Here is a 26,947-nt window from a genome sequence, read left to right as displayed (position 1 = left end):
CATAAATAAGGAGCCACGATCGAGAAGGCTCTCTGCCTAGTGGATGACAAATGATAAATCTGGATGTTAGGGACTTATTTATTTATTTGTCGTGTCAGGGCAACCAGTCAAATATATTACATTTCTAACAGAATAAAGGAGCCCCCAGTGCCGCAGTGGGTTAAACCCCTGTGCCGGCAGGACTGAAGACCGACCGACAGGTCGCAGGTTCGAATCCAGGGAGAGGCAGATGAGCTCCCTCTTATTAGCTCTAGCTCCTCATGTGGGGACATGAGAGAAGCCTCCCACAAGGATGATAAAACATCAAAAATCATCCAGGCGTCCCCTGGGCAACATCCTTGCAGACGGCCAATTCTCTCACAACAAGAGCGGTTGCTCCTGACACGACAAAAAAACCCCAAAAAAACCCAGAATAAAGCAAACAAACAGACAAAATACAAAATTTGTAAAGTTTGGTAGTTGATTAAATGTCCTTTGACCAGTAGCTGGCCACTTGAAGTGCTTGTAGTGTTGCTGCAAGAAGGTCCTCCCTTGTGCATGTAGCAGCGCTCAGGGTGCATTGCAGCAGGTGGTCTGTGGTTTGCTCTTCTCCACACTCGCATGTCGGGGATTCCACTTTGTAGCCCCATTTCTGAAGGTTGGCTCTGCATCTTGTGGTGCCAGAGCGCAGTCTGTTCAGCGCCTTCCAAGTCGCCCAGTCCTCTGTGTGCCCAGGGGGGAGTCTCTCATTTGGTATCAGCCATTGATTGAAGTTCTGGGTTTGAGCCTGCCACTTTTGGACTCTCGCTTGCTGGGGTGTTCCAGCGAGTGTAGATCTTAGAAAACTATTTCTTGATTTAAGTCGTTGGCATGCTGGCTGATACCCAAACAAGGGATGAGCTGGAGATGTCTCTGCCTTGGTCCTTTCACTATTGGCTGCTACTTCCCAGCAGATGTCAGGTGGTGCAATACCGGCTAAACAGTGTAATTTCTCCAGTGGTGTAGGGCGCAGACACCCCCTGATAATGCACCATGTCTCATTAAGAGCCACATCCCCTGTTTTAGCATGGTGAGATGTGTTCCACACTGGGCATGCATCTCATGACACACAGAATCATAGAGTTGGAAGAATCATAGAATCATAGAGTTGGAAGAGACCTCATGGGCCATTCAGTCCAAACCTCTTCCAAGAAGCATAATTTATTGGAGCACATGTAAGAGCACTGGCAGCCTTCAGGAATTATGAGCTTGCATTTTTAAACAAAGCCACAGAAAGGCATCTTCTCAGGACATCCCAAAATGGGAAGCACAGGCTTAGAATCATAGAATCAAAGAGTTGGAAGAGACCTCATGGGCCATCCAGTCCAACCTCCTGCCAAGAAGCAGGAACATTGCATTCAAATCACCCCTGACAGATGGCCATGCAGCCTCTGTTTAAAAGCTTCCAAAGAAGGAGCCTCCACCACACTCCGGGGCAGAGAGTTCCACTGCTGAACGGCTCTCACAGTCAGGAAGTTCTTCCTCATGTTCAGATGGAATCTCCTTTCTTGTAGTTTGAAGCCATTGTTCCTTGTCCTAATCTCCATGGAAGCAGAAAACAAACTTGCTCCCTCCTCCCTGTGGCTTTTTCTCACATATTTATACATCGCTATCATATCTCCTCTTATCCTTCTCTTCTTCAGGCTAAACATGCCCAGCTCCTTAAGCCGCTCCTCATAGGACTTGTTCTCCAGACCCTTGATCATTTTAGGCGCCCTCCTCTGGACACATTCCAGTTTGTCAATATCTCTCTTGAATTGTGGTGCCCAGAATTGGACACAATATTCCAGGTGTGGTCTAACCAAAGCAGAATAGAGGGGTAGCATTACTTCCCTAGATCTAGACACTATGCTCCTATTGATGCAGGCCAAAATCCCATTGGCTTTTTTTGCCGCCACATCACATTGTTGGCTCATGTTTAACTTGTTGTCCACGAGGACTCCAAGATATTTTTCACACGTACTGCTCTCGAGCCAGGCATTGTCCCCCATTTTGTATCTTTGCATTTTGTTTTTTTCTGCCTAAGTGGAGTATCTTGAAGTCCCTGTTGAACTTCATTTTGTTAGTTTTGGCCCATCTCTCTAATCTGTCAAGATCGTTTTGAATTCTGCTCCTGTCCTCTGGAGTATTGGCTCTCCCTCCCAATTTGGTGTCGTCTGCAAACTTGATGATCATGCCTTCTAACCCTTCATCTAAGTCATTAATGAAGAATCTTACTGCCTTTTCAATGAAATGTTGGGAAATTGGATTTTTCTTGTTTTATAACCACAATACAGCTAATCTGGGAATCAGTTGGCAATTTATTATGTTTCATTGAAAGTTGGGATGATTTTTGGACACTTAGTTTCCAGAGCTTAAACAGGAAAAAGAAGATGTATTGTCGAAGGCTTTCATGACTGGAATCACTAGGTTCTTGTGGGTTTTTTCGGGCTATATGGCCATGTTCTAGAGGCATTTTTCTCCTGACGGTTCGCCTGCATCAATGGCAAGCATCCTCAGAGGTAGTGAGGTCTGTTGGAATTAGGAAAATGGGTTTATATATCTGTGGAATGACTGCGGTGGGGCACAACAGTCCTCACTACCTCTGAGGATGCTTGCCATAGATGCAGGCGAAACGTCAGGAGAAAATGCCTCTAGAACATGGCCATATAGCCCGAAAAAACCCACAAGAACCTAGGAAAAAGAAGACATCGTGTGTGTCCCCATTAATGTAAATACACCACTAGGAGGGGCTTTCTTAGCAGATGTCATATGTACACAATGTACAAGTGTTTCTTGACTCTTGCGTAATCTTGTACCGCAGCCTGTAAGGTATCATGAAGTATTAATACACATAATGAAATATTAATACACATAACCCAGCGACAGCCCTGATACCATAAGTGCAAGTTGCCATAAATAAGTAACTCTACTGCGTTCTCACCTTTCTGGCTTAATGATATGACCGACGAGTGCCAAGAAAATGCACTTTTGCCCCAGAACTGGGTCCAAATTAGGCCCAGAAAGTCCTCTGCAATCAAGCTAGTCCTAGATTTCTCAGTGGTTTCAGTCCAAAGAGTAAGCTGGATGGGCAGACAGATACAGATGATATGTCAGCATGTATACTTTCCTTTAGATTAGCTTATTTTGGATTGGACTGTAGTTGCCAACCCCGCCCCGCACCCCCCGAATTTGGCATTTGTTGAAGCAGCGCCTTTGAAATGTGCAATAGGAAATGGAAAATTTCTGTTTCCCCATTAAGGGATGAATTGCAATTTCCTCATTGCACATGAAACTCAACATTAAGCAAGAACCTTCTCCTTTTTGTTGTCCACATCTTGAATGTAATTTGTTAAGAATAGTTGGTTTTTCTCCATTGTCTGCAAAAGATGCAAGATGTTCCACGGTAGCACGAATCTGAAAATTCTCTTTCTTCTCGCTGGTATGTTTTCTCTTTTCTTCTATATCACCTGCTAGACATTTCTGGATAAAACAAAGAGAAAGATTTCAGGGGAAGGAGTGTTATTTATAGAGTGCTTCTGGGGGGAAAATCACACTGTTCTGTTTATTGTTAAGTTCAACCTCTGGGGTAAAGCAAATTCTTCTGTGTTTTTGGATCACAGGCTGTGGTTCTAAGAAGACCTATTTCCACAAGAGGAGAGTTAAAGTGGAGGGACATTAGAGGTCAGTTGTCATAACTACAGAATGGAGCTTTAGATGTGATTGGAATGGGTTTAAAATTCATGAGACAAAAATCAAAATGATTTTAGAGTAAATAAGAAATTGACATCAGACAAGACTTACTTACTTAGTCGATCCTTCGTTGTCCATGGATTTTTTTTTGTCGTGTCAGGAGTTGCTCCTGTTGTGAGAGAATTGGCCGTCTGCAAGGGTTGTCCAAGGATGATGGTACTCCAAGATCAGTGTGCTAGCGGTATGTCCGTAGGTGACTGTGGAGCCCCATTCTTGATCTGCATCATCTCCCGCAGTGAGGGCATTGGTTTCCAGGTGGGAGGTGGTCCCGGTCAGGGTTGGCTTGATGCGCCTTTCTCTTGGCACGTTTCTCTCTTTCACCCTCCATTCGTGCCTCTTCAAATTCTACAGCACTGCTGGTCACAGCTGACCTCCAGCTGGAGTGCTCAAGTGTCAGGGCTTCCCAGTTCTCAGTATCTATACCAGAGATTTTAAATTGGCTTTGAGCCCGTCTTTAAATCTCTTTTCCTGTCCACCAACATTCCGTTTTCTGTTCTTGAGTTCAGAATAGAGCAACTGCTTTGGGAGACGTTGGTTGGCCATCTGAACAACATGGCCAGTCCAGCAGAGTTGATGTCAGAGGATCATTGCTTCAATGCTGGTGGTCTTTGCTTCTTCCAGCACGCTGACATTTGTCTGCTTGTCTTCCCAAGAGATTTGCAGGATTTTCCAGAGGCAGCGCTGATGGAATCGTTCCAGGAGTTGCATGTGATGTCTGTAGACAGTCCACGTCTCACAGGCGTATAGCAGAGTTGGGAGGACAATAGTTTTTTAAACAAGCACCTTGGTATCATGCTATTGTATCTTCCACAAAGGCCACTATCACCTTTTGTCCATGTCCCAGCATTATTTCCATTTTAACTTTACATTTGACCTTCCCACTGTTTTTAATTGCGTGTTGTCTTATTGATAATGTATATTTTATTGTCTATGTTTTTATTTTAATTGCTTTTACTGTTGTTGTTTTGCTTGTATTGTTGTATTTGGGCTCGGCTTCATGTAAGCCGCACTGAGTCCCTTGGGGAGATGGTAGCAGGGTACAAATAAAGTCTTGTTGTTGTTGTTGTTGTTGTTGTTGGTATTATTATTATTATTATTATTATTATTATCCCTACGGATACCAGGGCCTCATTGTCCTAAATCCAGCACTGATGACATTTATGATCTGTCTTATTAGAACAGAGATAATCACATGCCAGCGGTTCCTAAGTTACAAACAAGATAGGTTCTGTAGGTTTGTTCTTAAGTCGAATTTGTAATATAGTGCTTTGGATAGCACTGGGAAGTATTAACACCCCTGTTCCGAAGATTTCACCTCACTTTCTGTCTCTGTGAGAACTGGATCCTGAAAAAATTGGCTTGTTGTGGAAACAAGGATCAGTGATAAAGCTTCAGTGGAGACACCTTTTCCCTGTAATAACTCTTTCAGGAGTGCATTTCCCTTCCGAGGGGTAGACTTCTCTCATTTCCTGTTGTCTCACCCCTGTTCGTAACTATGAGTCATTTGTAAGTTGGATGTTTGTAACTCGGGGACTGCTTGTACTACAAAATCTGATCGAATATCAATAAAACTTCAGGGAAATTATTTAAATAACTATAAATCAAGATGTAGCTCCATCTACAGTGGAGAAGAAGAACGAAATTGGTTATATGCAGGGGCGGCTCAACCCATTATGCAAAGTAAGCATTTGCAGTACAATTGATTTTGCCCAGGGGCGCTCTTGAGGCGCTCTTGGGGGAAAATAGACTTTGACATATGAGAGTTGTAGTTACTGGGATGTATAGTTCATTACAATCAAAGAGCGTTCTGAACTCCACTAATGATGGAAATTGAACCAAATATGGCACACAGAACTCCCACGATGAACAGAAAATATATATATCAGTGATTGGTTTTGGGTGGGGGGAATACTGTTTGCTTACTGTTGAAAATTACCTAGGGCCGCCTCTGGTTATATGCTGGGGTCCATGGGGAAATTGAGACCCAAAATGAATGTCTTGTTAATCATAGGCAATTGGAATGTGAGAGTAGGAAACATCACAGAAGCAAAGCTTGTAAGAAAAATTGACTTAAGAAGAAGAAGTGAAGCAGGAGAATGTCTGTCTAAAGGCCAGCAGTTTATTTGTATAAATTCTTCAAGCAACCAAAATGACTATATACATAAACATTACATCTTGACAGATATAGAAATCAATTAATTGGAAGCAGTAGATTGAGAAATTAATTCTCTCTACAAAAACAAGGCCAGTAACATGTCAGAACCCTGTGTTTAAGATCTACCATGCTTTACATATTTCTGTCATATTGTGATAGTGATTTTATTTCTACTTTCTTCCTAATATGGGAGCCTCTAATCTGTACTGTGCTTTATTAAAAGCACAGTACTGATTAAAAGCACACAAAAATATTTTTTTCGTTTTTCGTATATATGTTAGAAAACAATTTATTTACAGAGTTTAATTCATTTTAAATTAAAAGGGAGAACACGCTTTCAAAAATCAATGAAACAACACTATGAAACAACACTATGAAGTGTTAAAATCCTCTAATCCCTCATCCACTCCACCTTGCTGAAGTTGAAGATGACTCTTTTTGTGAGAAGACCGAGGCAAAGAAGGCATTAAGTAGTTCTGCCTTTCACATTTCACATTTTTCGTTGTCTTTGACACAATACTAGATTGTAGAAGTACTTCAAACATATGGTTCTAAGAAGTGGTTAAAATGGCATGCTTAGATGAATTGTGCCATTCTCAGCTTCATGGTTTACTATACTGTTGATAGGATGGAGAAGGACGGATTAGAATACGTTTTCCAAAACATTGAAAGTTAATTACAATTTCTCATTATTCTTACATTGCAAGAGTAATATTTGGATGCTAGTGGGAGATGTCACTCTGGATGTATCCTTACAATAATAACTAGCTGGACTATCATAGAATCATAGAATCAAAGAGTTGGAAGAGACCTCATGGGCCATCCAGTCCAGCCCCCTGCCAAGAAACAGGAATACATCCAACTGTTGTTAGTTGGTAGGGGGAATTCCAGTTATTCCTCTGTTATACCCCATTTTGATTTTCTCCTTTTGCCCTCCACTTGTTTCACAGTTTAAGGAGCTAAAGTAGTTTACATTTAATTAACTCAGTAGCAGGAAGAGGAGAGAACAGAACCTTGCCCTTTTCTCAAGAAAAACCAAACTGCTACAACCTTGTCTTAGGTGTTGTATGTTCATCTTCATTAATAACTTTCGCCATCTTGATCACTTTCTGATGTAGCTTGGTGACAGGACCCAATTTTATTTGTGACATCTTGGTATAGACTTATTGTCCAAATTATATTTCTTTGAAAATTTGCCTACAACTTTTTCAAAAAAGATTCTCAAGTAGGTTTTATGGAAAAACACAAGTTTTGGGAACCCCTAATACAAAAAGACAAGAAAAACATAACCAAGATTTATGTCAAACTATTGGAATGGTCCATGGAGATTGAGTTAGTAAAAGAGTGCATGGTTAAATGGTCCAGGAATGTAGAGAGATCAAAGTTGAGGGAAGGTAAAATAGATTTGGAAGGTAAAACTAAAATATACGTATGCAATTGAATTAAAACAAAATTGGTACAAGATGTTCTTTTGTTGGTACATCACTCCACAGAAATTGGGCCTAATGTATAAAGAGACCTCAAACAAATGTTGGAAATGCAAAATGCAGGTAGGAACACTGTATCATATGTGGTGGTCCTGCCCTAAACTAAGAAGATATTGGAAAATGATACAGGAAGCCAGCCAGAAGATCTTACAAACCACAATTCAACTCAACTCAGAATATTTCTGACTTGGAATTACAGATGAAGACATTGAGTTTGATAAAAACAAAGACAAACTGTTCACCTATTTGACTGCTGCTGCTCGGATAGTATTAGCTAGAAAATGGAAAATGAAAGAAAAGGCAGAACAAATTATGGGAAATAATGGACTCGGGGGGAAAACCACTGAATCCTACCGATTGGATATTATTCAAAGACTACATGAAAGCCCAACAAAGCTCATAATGACGCCAAACTACAAGACAAAAAGGGATCATGCAGGTCTAGGCTCTGCCAAGAAACATAGAGAAGTGTCCCATAGTTAACCAATGGAACTGAGATAGAACAAGAAGATCACGGCGTAGGGAAGATGAAGATGGAAGTCACCACCATTTGTCCATTGGTTTCCCCCCCTTTTTTCTTTTTCGTTTGTGTCTGCCCACCCCTACCCCCTCTTCCACACAATTGTTTTTCTTTTTCTCCCCATTGAATGCCCCCAACCCCTCCACCCCTTGGTTTGCTCATACCTAACCAATCCCCACCCTCCTCGATTGTTTTTTTAAAACTATATGTAAGTAAAATCATAATAAAGATATTTTTTTTAAATTGCCTACAACTCGTACAGTTAATCAAGAACCTACTGTTAAGAATTTACAAAACAAGAGGTGATCCCTGCAATAGAAACATCTGTAGAAACTATTTATTTATTTACCTTATTTATAACCCGCCTTTTTTTTACTCCGGGGTAGCGGGGTGGCATGACACTTACACAGTGTCTCAAAACATACAAAATTCACCTAAAATGGTTTGGATTAAAATGACAACATAATAAACATCGTAAATAAATAAATAAACATAATTAACAACAATACAACAATACAATAAGCCATTATTGGCATAACATGGCAGAGAGTATAAAACATAGTACACGTAATAAAAAGGGCTTCTCGTTTGCTACACATTCAGTTTGCAGACTTCATTCAGGAATCTTGCCACTGAAAGGCAGCAGCTAAAGTCCTGGCAATTTAAAAGCAAAATCACTTTGTCAGAATCGCTGCGGTTCTTCAGTGAATCTATAGCTTGTGTTAGCAGACTGGATCTTAGCTCCTGGTAGAGTGGACAGTGCAGGAGAATATGCGGTATGGAGTCTAGCTGTCCTGTGCTGCAGAGGCAGACCCTCTTGTCGCTCGGGAGGCCGTTGAGTCTTCCTCTATGGAGCGGCGATGGCATGATGTTAAATCTAGCCAGCATGTAGGCTCTTCTGTAAGAGGGGTTGGTGAGCTCTGTGATGTAGAAGGCTGGATTTCCCTGTGTGTATGGAATTGCCAAGTTAATAGGTGAGCAGGATTTGTTTGCCAAGCTCAACAATTGGTTATGGTCCCTTTCTAGCAGCCTCCTTTTGATGAGAGTAAAAATCTCGGAAAAAGATAGTAGAGTCAGGAAATCGCTGTCGTAGCCCAATTCCCCGATCTTTGCTAGGACAGTTGAGCACCATTTGGAGTGGTGGAGTTCGCTCAAGGTGAGTTGAGTCAGAGAGTCGCTGGGACTTTGATAGTGTATAGAGAGCCAAAATTTAATGACGATTAGCCAGATAGTAGCCTCAATAGAATATTGCCCAGATTCAAGACAAAGAACTGCATACAGGACACAGTTGGGGGCACCATATGGTTTATGGAGGAATTTCGAATGAAAAGATCTGATGGCGCTGTTATTGGGGGTTAACCAGATGGGTGCTCCATAGAGAAGTTGTGACATCGCCTTTGCTTTGAAGACTTGCAGAGCTAGGGGGATATATTGATTTCCCCTGGAGTGGAAGAACCTCCTGGTCGCAATGCCACTCGATTTGGCCCGGGCCAGTGTATATTTTAAGTGGGTGGACCATGACAAGTTGTTGCTAAACCAGAGACCTAGGTATTTGAAATGTTTTACTTGCTCAATATAGTGGCCCTTTATCTTCCAGACTTGTCTTTTGTTGCTTTTCCCAAACGCCAAGATTTTGGTTTTGTCGTAGTTCACCTGCAGTTCGTTCGCCTCGCAAAAATCAACAAATTTATGCAGGAGTCTTTTTAAGCCCACATAAGAGAGGGATAATAGGGCTGCGTCGTCCGCAAATAGCAAAAGGGGGACATGCTTTGGGCCAAATAAACATAATTAAAATACATTCAAGGTTAAAACATGCATATTTACATAACTTCTAATGACAGAAACCGATATTGCAGCCTTGTGTCCATTGCAAAAATTCCTTTCTTTACACCTCCCACCTTGTTATTTTTCAGGCTCTTTGGGGGCTTCCAGACTTTTTCCTTATCCACTTATTGTCCTGGATGTGCCCTCTGATGGCATCAAAGAAGGAGACTCCATCAAGATTGTATGTGCAGCACCCAGGGCCTATGTGGATGCCTGGTTCTATTTGCTCAAAGGGGAACAAGCCCAGCCAGTTCAGATTCAGCCAGCTGCAGAAGCCCAACACGCTGTTACCTTTCATCTGGAGAACATCACTATTGGAGATGGGGGCCAATATAGGTGTCAATATGGCCTCTATAATGGAAGCCAGTTGCAGATGTCTGAACTCAGCTTTGTTCTGGAGATCACAGTGGAAGGTAAGCATATATCCAACTCATTTTCACTATTTAGAATTCATCATGATTCATCATAATATGTTGATTGCAAATGGTACAGAAGAAGAGTCATACACGCTTACTGCCAAATGGTGATTCAGTTCCTGAATTTTATTTGGCTTTTAATTGCATTCTATATTTGGTAAAATGTGTCAACAAGACCTTACACATACAAAAAGTAATGTTCCATTATTTGGGCAGAAGCCACTAAGGTACGCTAGAGAGAGAAGGATACTTCATTTTATGGGTTGAAGGAGGAAAACCATTTCCCCTTGTTTTCCTGTTATTCCCCCCACCTATGTCCCTAATAATAATAATAATAGTAATAATAATAATAATAACACTTTATTTGTACCCCGCTACCATCTCCCAAGGAACTCGGTGCGGTTTACATGAGGCCGAGCGCGAATTCAACAATACAAGCAAAACAACAACAGTACAAACAATTAAAATAAAACGTAGACAATAAAATATACATTATCAATAAGACAACACGCAATTAAAAACAGTGGAAAGGCCAAATGTAAAGTTAAAATGGAAATAATGCTGGGACATGGATGAAAGGTGATAGTGGTGTTTGTGGAAGGGCATACGAGCAGATCTAATAAGTGTAAAGTGCTTTGGAGGACAAAGTGCTATGGGATCATTATTCCAGGAAGGCACACTGGAACAACCACGTGTTCAAGCTCCTCCTAAAGACTGCCAAGGTTGGGGCCTGTCTGATGTCTTTAGGGAGTGAGTTCCAGAGTCGAGGGGCCACCACCGAAAAGGTCCTCTCTCTCGTCCCCACCAACCACGCCTGCGATGCTGGTGGGATCGAGAGCAGAGCCTCCCTGGATGATCGAAGGGATCGTGTGGGTTGGTATACAGAGATGCGGTCACACCGGTAGGTGGGTCCCATACCGTTCAGGGCTTTGTAGGTAAGAACCTGCACCTTGAATTGGATCCGGTAAATGAACGGCAGCCAGTGGAGCTCCTTGAACAGGATGGTTGACCGCTCCCTGTAAGCCGCTCCAGTTAGCAACCTGGCCGCCGCCCGTTGGATCATCTGAAATTTCCGGGGGGGGGGGGGCTTGAGGGGCTTTAGCCCCCCTGAAATTCTCAGGGTGGTCTGCGAGAAGGCCTTACTGGTACATTATTTAAACTGTTATGTTTATTCATATCATGATCTGATCACCATGCTCAATATATTTATTATTTATTTATTTACAGCTTTTATATTCCGCCCTTCTCACCCCGCAGGGGACTCAGGGCGGATTACAGTGTACACATATATATGGGAAATATTCAATGCCAATTTTTGACATGCAAACATATACAGACATACACAGAGGCTATTTTAACTTTTTCTGGCCGCCAGGGGAGCTGTCGCTTTCATCAACCATCTGCGACGCTGATGAAGTACTTCCGCATTCCCCACATGCTTCCCCGATGGAATGCTCTGCTGGAGTCTTCTTTATGGCCTCATAAATTGGTTAATTTAGCCTCCCCACACTTTAAGGTGGTACCTTATTTTCCTACTTCACAGATGCAACTGTCTTTCGGGTTGCAAAGGTTGACAACAGGCTACACACAATTAGTTGGAAACCCACTCCAACCCAGGCTGGCTTCGAACTCATGACCTTTTGGTCAGAGTGATCTTAATGCAGCTGCGCCACAATCCCGGTGCTATATATCCCATATGCATGGGGTATTGGGGTAACAATACAAAAGGTTTGCTAGGGTAGACCCTCTTTCACTCTTTCACTCAGACTCAGCCCCCCCCCCCCCCCCCGGAATCAAAATCCTGGCTACGGAACTGCACACACATATATATCCAGTACAACAATTAGCAAGGCTTAGATCATTGTTTAGATAAGATGAGTCTTACTTGCTTACGTACTTACTTACTTACTTAGGTGATCCCTCATTGTCCGAGTAGGATAGTCTTCCAAGATAAGTGTACTGGGGGGTCCGTAGGTGACAAGTATTTGATAATGACTAAATAAGACTCATCTAAATGATATCAGCAGGGGCTATCTCTGGGCTATACATTTCTGGGATAGTCCTGATCTAGCAATCCTTACGCTTGTTCTTGCATCTTCAGTGCACCCCAGGGGCGGCTTAACCCATTACACAACGTAAGCATTTGCAGTATAGTTGATTTTGCCCAGGGGCGCTCTTGAGGTGCTCTTGGAGGGAAATAGACCTTGACATATGCGAGTTGTAGTTACTGGGATGTATAGTTCACCTACAATCAAAGAGCATTCTGAACTCCACCAATGATGGAATTGAACCAAATATGGCACACAGAACTCCCACGACGAACAGAAAATATATATCAGTGATTGGTTGGGGGGGGGGGGGGGGAATACTGTTTGCTTACTGTTGAAAATTATCTGGGGCTGCCTCTGGTGCACCCACTTTTTGTCTTGCATTTGTTCATTTTCTCCAAAGATTAAGTTGCTCAGTCGTCATCTCTTTTTGTGTTTTAGAGTACAGTTTAACCACTTCAGTTCCAACTGATCCTCCAAATTCTGGCTCAAAAGGTGAGTAGCATTCAGCTTTAAGAAAGCATTTGAGGAAATAATTCAGAGGGCTGAGGGCTGAATCATTCTGGAAAGGTGAAAACCCCCAAAGAAAGTTGGTAGCCAGTGCTGCATGCTCTACTCTTCAAAAACAACAATTACAGCCGCTCTCTATAGAGAGACAAGGCTGATGCCATTCTCTCTTAGCTTTCAGGGGACATACAAATAACCATAATCATAATAATTAAACCGCTAGAAAAATTACTCCTTGCTGTGATTGGGACTGGGGAAAGAGGCCACATTTTGTGGCCCTCATTGACTGATGACCCACAAGCCCTTTCGAACTGATGACCCTTTCGAACTAGTCTACTTATGCACTGCTTTGCTACTTTATATTTTGCTGACTTAATATTTTGCTGAATGTCACCAAATGATTTCCTGCTATCACTTCCAGGTTCAGCTTGGGTTCTTCCCACTGCCTTGAGTGTGACTGGAGTATTACTGCTGATTTTGATCCTGGTGGTTGCTGTGATCGCAGTTGGACGATGTATGTAGAATTAATATATGGAGGATCTTTCATCGCTCTGCTTAAGAGCACAGATTAGCTCTAGGATGGAATACTTAGGACTCATTTCACTTGAAGTAACCATAGGCCTTTCACTCTACAGAATTATAGTGTTATGATCCTGCTTTGACCGCCCTGGTGCCATCCAATAGAAACCTGGGGTTGGTTATTTAGGAGGGGACATCCTCCTGAATAGCCAAACCCTAAAGCAATGGATCCTCCCCTGTTACTTCTTACCAAAGTACAATTCTCTAGATCCAGGCATATAGCCGTGGGGGGGGGGGGGGTGGTGGTGGAAGGGGCTTCAGCCCCCCCCCCCCCGAAATTCTCATGGTGGTCTGCGAGAAGGCCTTAATGGTGCATTATTTAAACTGTTAAGTTTATTCATATCATGATCTGATCACCATACTCAATATATCCCATATGCATAGGGGTATTGGGGTAACGATACAAAAGGTTTGCTAGGGTAGCTCCTCTTTCACTCAGACTCAGCCCCCCCCCCCCGAATCAAACTCAGCCCCCCCCCCCCGGGGAATCAAAATCCTGGCTACAGGCCCGCCTAGATCCCAGAGCATATTTCCATTGCAAGTAAAGAGAAATGTTTTATCCTCAATGTGTAGTTGTGCAAGAGTCCGATTGTCAAAATGACTGAGTATCTGTCTCAGTTATCTATGACTCAGTGACACTGTCTTGTCAGATGAGATATATTTCCGTAGACACTATAGTCATGAAAGATGTGCGGTTATAACAAGATAAGGGGGATTTAGAGAGTTCAGAGGAATAATCAAATGAATATCACAATTCAAGAGAGATATTGACAAGCTAGAATGTGTCCAGAGGAGGGCAGCTAAAATGATCAAGGGTCTGGAGAACAAGCCCTATGAGGAGTGGTTTAAGGAGCTGGCATGTTTAGCCTGAAGAAGAGAAGGCTGAGAGGAGATATGATAGCCATGTATAAATATGTGAGAGGAAGCCACAGGGTTGAGGGAGAAAGCTTGTTTTCTGCTTCCCTGAAGACTAGGACGTGGAACAATGGCTTCAAACTACAAGAGAGGAGATTCCATCTGAACATGAGGAAGAACTTCCTGACTGTGAGAGCCATTCAGCAGTGGAACTCTCTGCCCCAGAGTGTGGTGGAGGCTCCCTCTTTGGAGGCTTTTAAACAGAGGCTGGATGGCCATCTGCCAGGGGCGCTTTGAATGCAATATTCCTGCTTCTTGGCAGGGGGTTGGACTGCCAAGCCCATGAGGTCTCTTCCAATTATGATTCTATGATTCTATGAATATTGTTGTTGTTTACTGAAGATTATATTGTTAGGTAGGAAAGCATTAATTAGACTCAGCGAACATTACCATGAGAGCCAGCATGGTGTAGTGGTTTGAGCATTGAACGCCAACTCTGGAGACGGGTTTGGCTCCCTGTGCAGACATGCAGGTCCATTGGGTGACCTTGGGCAAGTCATACCCTTTTGACCTCAAGAAGGGCAAAGGCAAAGCTGTGCTGAATAAATCATGTCAATAGAATCATAGAATCAAAGAGTTGGAAGAGACCTCATGGGCCATCCAGTCCAACCCCCTGCCAAGAAGCAGGAATATTGCATTCAATGCTCCTGCAATAAAATTGGGTGCAATAAAATTACGTAACAATATGCCACTGGGGAGAGGGGGAATGATTTGGATTTTATTTGTGCAAAGAAAAATATTTTTGAGTCATTTCTCTGTTGTTGTTACTTAGCAGCATATATACATTTGTGCTGTATGAATTTCTTTGGGGAATAGTAAAAGGAATTGATCTCCATTTTGGGTGCAAAATGTAAAGAGGTAAATGCTTCTTTTTTGCCTTTTTTCAATACCTCTTTTATTTAGAGCTGCCATCCTTTTCCAAACTTTGGATCTGGGACAGATAGCTAGATTTGTTTATTGATTAGTCCTCTGACCATATCAAAAGTAAAAGGCAAACAAGAGGGTTCAGAATGCATCTATACTGCATACAGAGACACAATAAGAGAATGCATCTAACAAGCATACAGAGACACAATAAACACAAATCCTTGTCCTAACACTTCCGTAATAGTTAGCCATGGCAGTTAAAGTGATGTCAAATTGCATTCATTCTACAGTATAGATGCATTCTGAACCCTCTTGTTTCTTATCTTCAAGGGGTATTTTTTAAGAACATAAGTACACAACGAAAGTTTATTTCAAAAAAGTAAATTTATTTTCAGAAAGTACATACTTCACTCTATTTTTCGACATAGTTCCCAAGTTTGTTCAAACACTTATCATACCTCTGAACCAATTTTAAAATACCCTCTTCATAAAAACTTGCCGCCTGCTCTGATAACCAAATCGTCTGTAATCAAAGAAGGGCGACCGGAGCGGTCCTCATCATGGATGTTGTCACGGCCATCTTTGAATTGTCGTACCCACTTACGCACTTTGCTTTCACTCATAACAGTATCACCGTACACTTCACAAATCTGTCAATGAATTTCTGCAGCAGGCAGGTTCCTTGCTGACAAAAACCGTATCACTGAGCAAACCTCACATGCGGAGGGTGAGTTGATAGTCTTAAACATTTTTAAAGCACAGAACAGAACCATACAGGTTAGCTACAGAGCAGAAACTGAGCACAGTTGTTCCTGAGGCATGCCAGTACACAACGCACACGCTCATTGTGGTATGCGTGCGAACTACTAGTGTCTACAACAAAATGGACCTTACTTAAAAAATACCCCTCGTATATAAATAAAAATGTAATGTTCGTTTGTGGGATTAACATAACTCAAAAACCACTGGACAAATTGACACCAGATTTGGACACAATGCACCTATCAGGCCAACAAGTAACCATCACTCATAAAAACACTGAAAAACACAGCGGAAGGGACTTAAAAAGCCAAAAAACAAAAATTACATTATAACACATGTGCAAAACCATATATATATATATATATACACACACCCACGCACACACAAATGTATACAGAAATACACACACACACATATACACACACAAAACACATATACACAGACGGCCGCAGCAACACGTGGCAGGGGACGGCTAGTTGATCAATAAAACTGTTGGGTTTCACTGGACAAGTAAGACATTGGCTTTCATTATGCCTGGTAAAGCTACGAGTGCCTTTCCTTTTCTACCAGACCTGTTCACTTATGTATCTTTGTTTTTGACAGTGAAAGAAAGAAGACAGAAAAAAAGGTGAGAGCTCAACATCAGGCAGGACTGTTTCCACTTAGAGCAGTTAAGGCCAAAAGTTAATTGAGTAGCTGGTTAGAGCACCTTCGTTGATGATCCCTATCACAAGACACTGTATGCATCCCAGTGCTGGTCTACCTCCTCTCCATCATCAACTCCTCCCTTGCTATTGATGGGGAAAACCCATTAATAGCTCACAATCCTGCAATGTCTCTGTTCCATCAGTGATAGCATGCCAATAGTAAAGTGATCTCAGGGGGTGGAGGATGTCTCCTTCCTCTTCCCATAATTTTTCCCGAGAAGTCTGTTTTGTTTTAATTTCTATTTTACAGTTATATATGTCCTTTTTTGTTTTTTGTTGCTGAAATTATGAAGCAGCGAGAAGGTGGGATTGTGAGGGTATCCAGAAGTATGACTACAGGGCCACTGATTGTCAAATCAATGCAATTGGATGAATGAAGAGAGGCGCAATGTGAAAGGTTCTCATCCCAGTATGTTTTTACTATCTATGACTGCCATGGAATAGGGGCTTCATGTCCACCTGTAATCTAACATTTTCATCGCCCACCCCAAAACTGTGGAATGACCTGTCAGCTAATTAAACTGTCAGAAATCAAGATTCATCTGAAGACTTATCTCTTCTGGCAGGCCAACCCAGTCAATTTTAAACTGTGAATTTCAACATGCATTTTATTGGTGTGTTTGTCTTATACTGATAGGTCTTCAGTATATGAATTTTAATAATGTGCCTATCTGTTTTAACGGTGTTATACCCCGTTTTGAGCGCTGCAAGGAGAGCTGATGACAAATAATAATAATTATAGTGATTATAATGATTATAATTTTATTTCTTATGTTTAATCTATATAAATAAAAATGTAATGTTTGTTTGTGATATTCACAGAATTCAAAAACCACTGGGGGAATTGACACCAAATTTGGACACGATACACCTAACAACCCCATTTATGTTCTCCACTCAATTTTTTAAAATAATAATTAACTGGCAAGAACTTACCCCTCACAAGGCTAAATGTCTATATAGAGCCTGTGTTAAAAGAACCCCTTCCCCCACCCCTTGCAACCGCTGAGAGAGAGAGAGAGAGAGAGAGAGGTGGCACAAGAGAGGGAAAGGTGGCTACTCCCTGCCTCTCTCTTCCCAAAGGATTCAGAGAGAGAGAGAGAGAGAGAGAGAGAGAGAGAGAGAGATCATTTCCTTCTTGCCTCGCTGCCTCCGCTGGGCTGCTGGGAACTCACAGGGATTCTGTGTGTGTGTGTGTGTGTGTGTGTGCTCAGAAACCTCACCCATACTGAGTTATGGAAAGGCATTCTGGGAAATGAAGTCCAGTATTCAAAGAAGGGACAAAAAGGCACGCTCTGTGAGTTAGCAAAGACTGTCCAGGAAGGCAGAATCAAAACACTCCCAAAAGATGGCCATCCATTTTTACTTTATAGCAACCCTGGGCTATAATATTTCTACAATAATAATAATAATATCTATATATCTATCATAATAATATCTAGCAATCTATAAGAATATATATGTCTATGATATCTACATGTCTTTAACAATAATATCTACATTTCTATCATAATATCTATATGCCTGTAATAATGTCTATATGCCTATAATAATACCTACAGGTCTATAATAATATCCATATGTCTATAATTATAATATCTATCTGTCAAAAATATCTGAACATTTATAACAATAATACCTATATGCCTATAATATCTATGTCTATAATAATAATAACATCTATATACATGTATAATAATATGTATACATCTATAATAATAATAGCTATATAATATCTATAAAATAACAATAAAAATAATAACATCTATATGTCTATAATAATATCTATAGGTCTGTAATAATATCCATATATCTGTTGCCTGTTTTTGCTCGAAAGATATTGAGCCCTATGCTCCTTCTATTTTTTGTCAGTTTTATACTAATTTATGCAATGCTTTTGATATGAAATTCATAAAAAATAACATCTATAATACTAATACCTATATAAATTTAATAATAATATTTGCATCTATAATAATAATATCTATATGTCTATAATAATATCTATATGTCTATAATGACAACAATACCTATATAAAATCTTTGAACTGGGTTATATGGCAGTGTGGACTCAGGTAACCCAGGGCCCTTCCACACATCCATATAACCCTTTGGCCTCGAGGAAACTGAAATGGGCCTGTATTAGGTTGACAGTTTTCCTCTTTTCTTTCTTTCCCATTTCTCCACAATGGGCCACAGGAATGCGTGGCTGGGTACAGCTAATAATAATAATAATAATAATAATAATAATAATAATAATAATAATAATAATGGTATGTTAACTCTAATCACCATCATCATCTTGTGAGAGGATAATCTTTATTCTTCTCTAGGTCCTAAAGAGGCTAATATAAGCAGTATCTCAGCTGAGCTTTAGAAGAGGCACGTATTTTAATTTTGTGAAAGAATTGCATTAATTAGATATATGCTTTGGTTTGCACAGGGTGTTGGATTCCTGCTGGACAGAAACAAGCTACCCTGCAACAGGTATGTAAAATGTAGATCTATGTATTGTCGAAGGCTTTCATGGCTGGAATCACTGGGTTGTTGTAGGATTTTTCGGGCTATATGGCCATGGTCTAGAGGCATTCTCTCCTGACGTTTCGCCTGCATCTATGGCAAGCATCCTCAGAGGTAGTGAGGTCTGTTGGAACTAGGCAAAAGGGTTTATGTATCTGTGGAATGACCAAGGTGAGACAAAGGACTCTTGTCTGCTGGAGCTAGGTGTGAATGTTTCAACTTTTTTTTCAACTGACCACCTTGATTAGGATACAATGGCCTGACTGTGCCTGGGGCAAACTTTTGTTGAGAGGTAATTAGATGTCCCTGCCTGCTTCTTCTCTGTTGTTGTGCTGTTGCAATTTTAGAGTTTTTTTTAATACTGGTAGCCAGATTTTGTTCCTTTTCATGGTTTCCTCCTTTCTGTTGAAATTGTCCACATGCTTGTGTACACATACACAAATTGTCCACATACACAAGCATGTGGACAATTTCAACAGAAAGGAGGAAACCATGAAAATGAACAATTACCTCTCAACAAATGTTTGCCCCAGGCACAGCCAGGCCATTGTATGCTAATCAAGGTAGTCAGTTAAAACATTCACACCTAGCTCAAGCAGACAAGAGTCCTTTGTCTCACCCTGGTCATTCCACAGATATATAAACCATTTTGCCTAGTTCCAACAGACCTCACTACCTCTGAGGATGCTTGCCATAGATGCAGGCGAAACGTCAGGAGAGAATGCCTCCAGACCATGGTCATATAGCCCGAAAAAACCTACAACAACCCAAAATGTAGATGTCTTCTGGCAGTTGTTATAGGTCTGGAAATGAGTTCCAGACCTATAATAAGAAGATATATGGGCTAGCTGGGGGCAGTAAAGAGACTGGGAATGCTAAAAAGAAACAAAGAATTTTAAAAATTATTTTATATTGAAAACTTGCTGTTGCAACAAGTCTCATTGCCAGCTGTTCATCTGCTCACGGCAGCAAAAAAAACTTTGAATGTACATTGTCTTCAATGCTAACCTTACTTCTGCATTTTTGTGGCATGAATACTTCCTTGGTAACAATTCCTGGAAAATATGTATAAAGACAGTGTGCATCTGTTTAGATCTTAAGATGTTTGTGTAGCCCGTCTTAGTCACCGTATCCATATGGCTTCTTTCACAGAGACGTCCTTTGATAACAGCATGTACACTGTTTCCGTGGTAAGTTATATTATTATTATCCAGTGGTAATGGAGGACCTGTGGATGATTGTGCACAGGTTGCTCCACAGATGGGGACCACTCAAAGGCATTCATGAAAATGTTGTGGAGGAGGTAAATATCATGGCACACCAGATAATGCAAGTAGGAGAAAGTGTCCATGAGAATTGGCTAAATGTGATGCTCATCTTCATGCTTTACTCCCCTCACCAGTATTTTTTCGTCTCCTTCATTTTCATCCATCTTGACTTTTTCATCATGCAAGAACTCCGGTCAAGATGCTGTAGAGAACCAAGGTACCTGGAGGTCCCGAGCCATGGGCACAAGATTTTCGTCAATCAAATCAATGGGAAAACCAGACTTCTTTACATTCAGAGCTTCAGAGTAACTTCTTGTTCTCTTACATCCTTGACTGCTATGCCTTTTCTCTCAGAGCACCACCACCAACAATTGGCATTTTGGACCAGATACTTGTTGGTCATCACCATGGAGCATGCAGCCATCATGTTTTGCGGTGCTCCTGAGAGCATTCCTCACCAGATTCTCTGAACTTGAATCACCTGAAGAAAAGAGAAGCTCTGTCCATTTCTATCAGTTTCTATAATAATTCCCTTGTGTCCTTAGCTGGACTTAGTAGAATGGATATAGCTCCAAAAGTCCTTCATTTCTGGAATGGTGGCAACAAAGACAGGAAGGAAGGAGGACCTAAACAGGAAACTGGTGATTGAATCTCTGTAATTATCACCATTGTTCATATATTTATATGTCCAAGGAGGCAAAATAGTTTTTACTACATTTGGTAGAGACATAAAATAATTTGGATCATATCCTGTTTGACACTTTATTTAAATGTTCACAATCAGATGCTTTGATCTGCCCTTGCAGGTGGAAGTTCTGAATGACTCAAAAGCAGTGAAGAATTCTGTGGTATTTAAGAATTAAGAAAACATGTTCCCTTGTAGTTGTGTTTTAAAAGCGCTCTTCTTCTGAACATACAACAGCATGGTTATCCACAGGTGACAGTAATCCATGCATACAGAGGAAAAAGTTGGGAAGAAGTGAAATTAGAAATATCAGAGTGCATATCAACAGGACTGGTTCCGTTAACGTATCAGCAATATTGATTCTGTTAAAAGCAGATTTGAGGTGAATATGAACTATGTAAATCAGTGGTTCCCAACCGTTTTTTGACCAGGGACCACTTTACCAGGGACCACTTTGACCAGGAATGTTGAGATTAATTTCACAATTCAGCAGCAGATCAGTTGCACAACTTCAGTGCTTTCCAGTAGCTTCTTCCTGCACAGTATTTTCAGTCAACTGCTCCCACAAACTGCAGCCACTCTGGAACTCTTTTATAGACACTTGAGCACATGCCCGGCCATTGTCAGTTTTACCATTGTCTTTCCCCCAGTCTAGATGACATTACAAACTTACCACAGCACACAGTTATATCTTGTCTTAGCAGACAGGTTCTTTTAATCAATTACAGAGAGCCTTCGACGAACAGCATCAAAGCACAAGGAGAGAGTATACACTCTACATGACTTCCTTATATACAATTCTATACAATTACACATAGCAATCTCTGATTGGTTCCCAAATCATTAACTTAACTCAGACCCAGGATTACATCATTCACAATCACCTGGACCAGGCCAGAACACATTCCCCAAATGGAGTTCTATATACAGTTAATGCATGACTCAACATTTCCAATAGAAGCCTATTAGCAGTGCATGGCTCAGATATATTACATTACAATACATTGTTAAACCTGACAAGGAACCTCTCTCCAACATTAATACCAAAAGGATTACAAATCAGTTTTTGGTCAAGTTTAGATCCAGTTTGGTGCGCTGATTCAGAGAATTGCATTGGATAGACCACATCAGGTCCAGTTTCTGATACAGAACATATGCCATGGTCAGCGACAAGGAGGGAGTGGCAGGTGGCATGAAAGGAGAGAAAAGAAAAGAAAAGAAAAGAAAAGAAAAGAAAAGAAAGAGGGTCGTGGACCCGATTTCTGTCCTTGCGGCCCACTGGTGGTCCATGGCCCACAGGTTAAGAACCACTGATGTAAATAATGCAGTTCCATACCACTTTAATTGGGATAATGGAATTTACTGATCTACTGTTACTGCATTTCCTAGGTAACAGATCTTAGGTATTAAAATATATTATATATGCTGTAGTTAGTAACGTACGTAAGAGAGACTACAGTCAATGACAAATGCAGATCCTCATAAAATAACTTCTTCTTTAACCTATGTGACTATGCCAGCAGTTGGCTCTGAAGTCACTTCCAGAAAGGAGACAAAAATCAGTGACGTCTTGTATTTTTCCTGGGGCAAACTTCTATTGAGAGGTGATTAGATGTCCCTGCCTGCTTCCTCTCTGTTGTTGTGTTGTTCAGGCAAGCAAGAAGAAGAAGCACAACAACAGAGAGGAAGCAGGCAGGGACATCTAATTACCTCTCAATAAAAGTTTGCTCCAGGCACAGTCAGGCCATTGTATGCTAATCAAGGTGGTCAGTTGAAACATTCACACCTAGCTTCAGCAGACAAGAGTCCTTTGCCTCACCCTGGTCATTCCACAGATATATAAACCCTTTTTCCTAGTTCCAACAGACCTCACTACCTCTGAGAATGCTTGCCATAGATGCGGGCGAAACGTCAGGAGAGAATGCCTCTAGACCATGGCCATACAGCCCGAAAAAACCTACAACAACCCAAAGATGATGATGATGATGATGATGATTATTATTATATGTGGGAAATAAGATTTTATAAACATCTGTAAGGATTATGTACAATTTAGACTGTTTTTTCCCCCATTGAGTTTGAACTTGCAGCCTAAAATGGGCCTGCTGGGCCTCTGCAAAGTTTAAGAAAGCAGCAACCTGTTCCAGGAATAGCACCACTGACATAGCCTCTCACACAGCCTCTTGGTCAGGAATTTAGGCAGAAAGTCCAAAAGCCATTGAGAAGCAGATTGTTGACTTACTCACTTTGCAATAAACTGAAAGCATCCTATTCTGCAAGGAATAATAGTAATAATAATAATAATAATAATAATAATAGTAATAATAATAATTTATTTATACCCTGTCCTCTCTCCCCAAAGGTACTCAGGGCAGTTTCCAAAGTATAATAAAAATGGCAAACATGCAATCTTACATTGTGCCTTTTGCAACAGGTCTGGCTTCCAAATAGATGTGTATATAATTGCACTGTTAACATCTTAAAGCATGGAACTATGTTTGCACAATGCTATCCGCATCTGGTGATCCTTGAAAGAGATTATGTAGGCATTTGGTGTAATTATAGGATCAGAGAGTGTTGAATTCACTTCACACAAATTGTGGGATGCAGAGGTTACTGTGGAGATTTTCATAATTTGTAGACTGTGGCTTGCCAGCAACTGGTGCTTGTGTCTGAATACCATCTCTGTGTTTTGGTTCTGAATCTAACTAGGTATCTGCTGTTTCTTCAAAGAACTTTTGGATTTGAAATTATGTTTGTTTACTTTGGTAGGAAGTGAGCATGGTCTTGTGATGTCACCAGGACCGTTGATGCTGCGAATGACAACAGAGACTAGTGTGCTGGTGGCAGCAGAGACAGGGGCCTTCACTGCCTTCGTCTGCTGTACTCCATGTGCCTCAGATTCCCTTTGGAGAATTTTTGCAGTTATATCTGACTCAAGAAGTGGTATGGAAGCAACAAAAACCACTTGCCGGTGTACTTAGCCTTGGCGTACATTCTCAAGGTCTTGTTTATCTCAGTCAAAAGGACACAATGGAATCATTATCCTTTAAATCAGAAAGTGGAGACTCCTTGCTTTTGACCTTATCTGAATGAAGCATGTCTACTTCTACAGATAGGTTCAAGGAGGAACAGAACTTTACCAGCTCACTTGGAAGTGCCACAGTTATATCATAATATGGTTTCCAGAGACAACTGCTTTGTGGGGGAAAGGCCCACAGTCAATACGATGTGTAGGAATAGGTTTTAATATCAATGCAGGTTGGTTCATTTGCTCTGGTAGCCTGAATCTTCAGAGAAGCCTTGCTGGATTGATGTATTTGGTTCACTCAGACCGGCTTACAGCAAGGATTCAATGCTTAGTTGGTGACAACTCAGGGGGAGTGTGTCCCTGTTGGTTCTGCTGGACCTCTCAGTGGCCTTCGATACCGTCGACCATGGTATCCTTCTGAGATGCCTCACTGGAATGGGCCTTGGAGGTACTGGAGCCTTGCAGTGGCTCCAGTCCTTCCTCAAGGGTCGTTCTCAGAAGGTGTTGTTAGGGGACTCCTGCTCAGCCCCATGGCCATTGTACTGTGGGGTCCCGCAGGGCTCAGTATTGTCTCTTATGTTATTTAACATATACATGAAGCTGTTGGGGGAGATCATCCGGAGTTTTGGGGTACGGTGTCATCTGTATGCAGATGATGTCCAACTCTGTCTCTCCTTCCCACCTGTACTAAGGAGGCTGTTCAGGTCCTGAACCGGTGCTTGGCCGCTGTAACGGACTGGATGAGAGCCAACAAATTGAAGCTAAATCCAGACAAGACAGAGGTACTCCTGGTCAGTCGTAAGGTTGAACAAGGCATAGGGCTACAGCCTGTGTTGGATGGGGGTTACACTCCCCCTAAAGGCACAGGTTCACAGCTTGGGAGTGATCCTGGACTCATCGCTGAGCCTGTAATCCCAGGTCTCAGCGGTGGCTAGGGGAGCTTTTGTGCAGTTAAAGCTTGTGCGCCAGCTGTGCCCGTACCTTGGGAAGTCTGACTTGGTCCACACTCTGGTTACATCCCGTATAGACTACTGCAACACTCTCTACGTGGGGTTGCCTCTGAAGACTGCCCGGAAGCTGCAATTAGTCCAATGCTTGGCAGCCAGGCTACCGACGGGAGTGGGGTACAGGGAGCGCATAACTCCCTTGTTGTGCCAGCTCCACTGGCTGCCAATTAGCTTCCGAGCACAATTCAAAGTGCTGGTGTTAACCTACAAAACCCTGAGCTGGGCCGGGCTGGTAGCACAACTAGTTAATCAGCTGCAATAAATCACTACCGATCGAAAGGTGGCAAGTTCGAAGCCCGAGTCAGGGTTGAGTGCCCGACTGTTAATAGCTGCTAAAAAAATTAGTTGTTTAAAAAATGCCCAGCTGTGAACTGTGAGTAGAGGAATTGGGGACAGATTAAAGCTAATTTATGACATCATAAAAATGCCGGAGCGCAAGGAGGAAATGCTATGATCAAAAAGGCTCGATGAATCGAGCAACCTCTAGGATCCAAAATGGAAGAACTGCTGAACGGCCTCTGTCTGGCTATCTGTCTGTCTGTCTAAAACGGCATTGAATGTTTGCTGTATATATGTACATTGTGATCTACCCTGAGTCCCCTTCAGGGTGAGAAGGGTGGAATATAAATACTGTAAATAAATAAATATATGGTTCTGGCTCAGTTTACCTGTCTGAACATATTCTCCCCTATGAACCATCAAGGCTGTTAAGATCTTCTGGAGGGGCCCTGCTCTCAGTCCCACCACTTTTGCAATCGTGTCTGGTGGGAACGAGAGACAGGGTGTTTTCGGTGGTGGCCCCTCAGCTATGGAACTCTCTCTCAATTGAGATCAGATCTGCCCCCTCCCTCCTAACCTTCAGGAAGCTAGTGAAATCCTGGCTATGGAACGAAGCATTCCCAGAATAATGGCAACTGACCAAAGTTATTGACTACAATATAAGGACTGAGTTGGACATTATTTTATCTTGGCGAATGGCTTATATATATTTTATTCTATTGTTGATGTATGATATTTCAGATTTTTGTTGGCATTGAATTCTTGCTGTGAGCCGGTCTGAGTCTGTGCTGGTACGGCTGCACCAGGAGCTCCAACTTTATTTTCTTTCTGTTAAAGTTTGCAATCATAGGGCAGGCTACCTGTCAGTCATAATTAAGCTTTGGTTCCACCCGTTGTTCAGGACTCTGGGAGGGAAAGGAGCCTTTTTTTGGGCAGTCTCACATAAGGAAGCTAAGCTATAGGACGTAGACCTGCTCGTCCCGTAGAAAAACATCCTTTCTCAGTAACATCCGGGGAAACAGAAATTCCAGGAAAAAAGGTGCCAAGGCTCTGGCTGAGAGCTCACAGCCTCTCAGCCTCACAGCATCAGAGGGAAAACAGCCCTGAAGTTTCAAAGAATTCTCAGAGGGAGGACAGCATTACAGATCCACTGAACTCCAGCTGAAATATCTTCAAGCCTCGGCTGGTAGGTCTACTCGATACCCAGACGCATTTGGAATCGGTAGTAAGACCCACACCGATGAGGCATAGATAGTAAGCAGCCTGGGAGAGGTTAAATAGGGTTTTTTTCCTACAGAAAAAGTTTAGTTAATCAAAGTCAGATACCAGTCCATTGAGGAGTAGACTAAGAGAGCCTTGAAGTGTTGTTTGAACCATTATATATTTGTTTTGTCAGGGCAACCAGTCAATTATATTATTATATGAACCATTGAAGATTTATTGTCTGTTCCCTAATAAAGACTTTGTTGTATCAAGACTCTAAAGACCATCACTTCAGAAAAATCCCTGAGAATCTCTCTTTGAGGCGCCCCTGGCTTCCCGCTGGGCTTAAAGTATACGTCCTATAAATAGTACAGCGATTACAGGCCCAGCGCGCGACAGAACAGAGTCCCTCCATGG

At 41.7% G+C, this 26,947-nt stretch overlaps 1 protein-coding gene across 3 annotated transcripts; it reads left to right on the top strand.

Moving 5' to 3' along the window:
• Nucleotides 1-3,310: 3,310 nt before the first annotated feature.
• C2H19orf38 (chromosome 2 C19orf38 homolog) lies at nucleotides 3,311-26,731 on the top strand. Of its 3 annotated transcripts, none has more exons than XM_060763469.2 (8): nucleotides 3,311-3,439; nucleotides 9,826-10,149; nucleotides 12,642-12,695; nucleotides 13,129-13,221; nucleotides 16,434-16,458; nucleotides 18,981-19,024; nucleotides 20,210-20,247; nucleotides 23,783-26,731. In XM_060763469.2, the coding sequence occupies exons 1-8, from the start codon at nucleotides 3,394-3,396 to the stop codon at nucleotides 23,801-23,803; spliced, it is 645 nt and encodes a 214-aa protein (XP_060619452.2). In that variant the 5' UTR covers nucleotides 3,311-3,393; the 3' UTR covers nucleotides 23,804-26,731. The 3 variants fall into 3 exon arrangements, with proteins under 3 accessions (XP_060619452.2, XP_060619450.2, XP_060619451.2); XM_060763467.2 differs by lacking the exon at nucleotides 23,783-26,731 and adding an exon at nucleotides 20,460-21,432; XM_060763468.2 differs by lacking the exon at nucleotides 23,783-26,731 and adding an exon at nucleotides 20,512-20,717.
• The last annotated feature ends 216 nt before the right edge of the window (nucleotides 26,732-26,947 follow it).

This window comes from Anolis sagrei, chromosome 2, assembly GCF_037176765.1.
Source record: "Anolis sagrei isolate rAnoSag1 chromosome 2, rAnoSag1.mat, whole genome shotgun sequence".
Classification (NCBI taxonomy): Eukaryota; Metazoa; Chordata; class Lepidosauria; order Squamata; family Dactyloidae; genus Anolis; species Anolis sagrei.
Note: the sequence above shows the minus strand (reverse complement) of the source record. Positions and strands in the feature narration are given on the sequence as shown.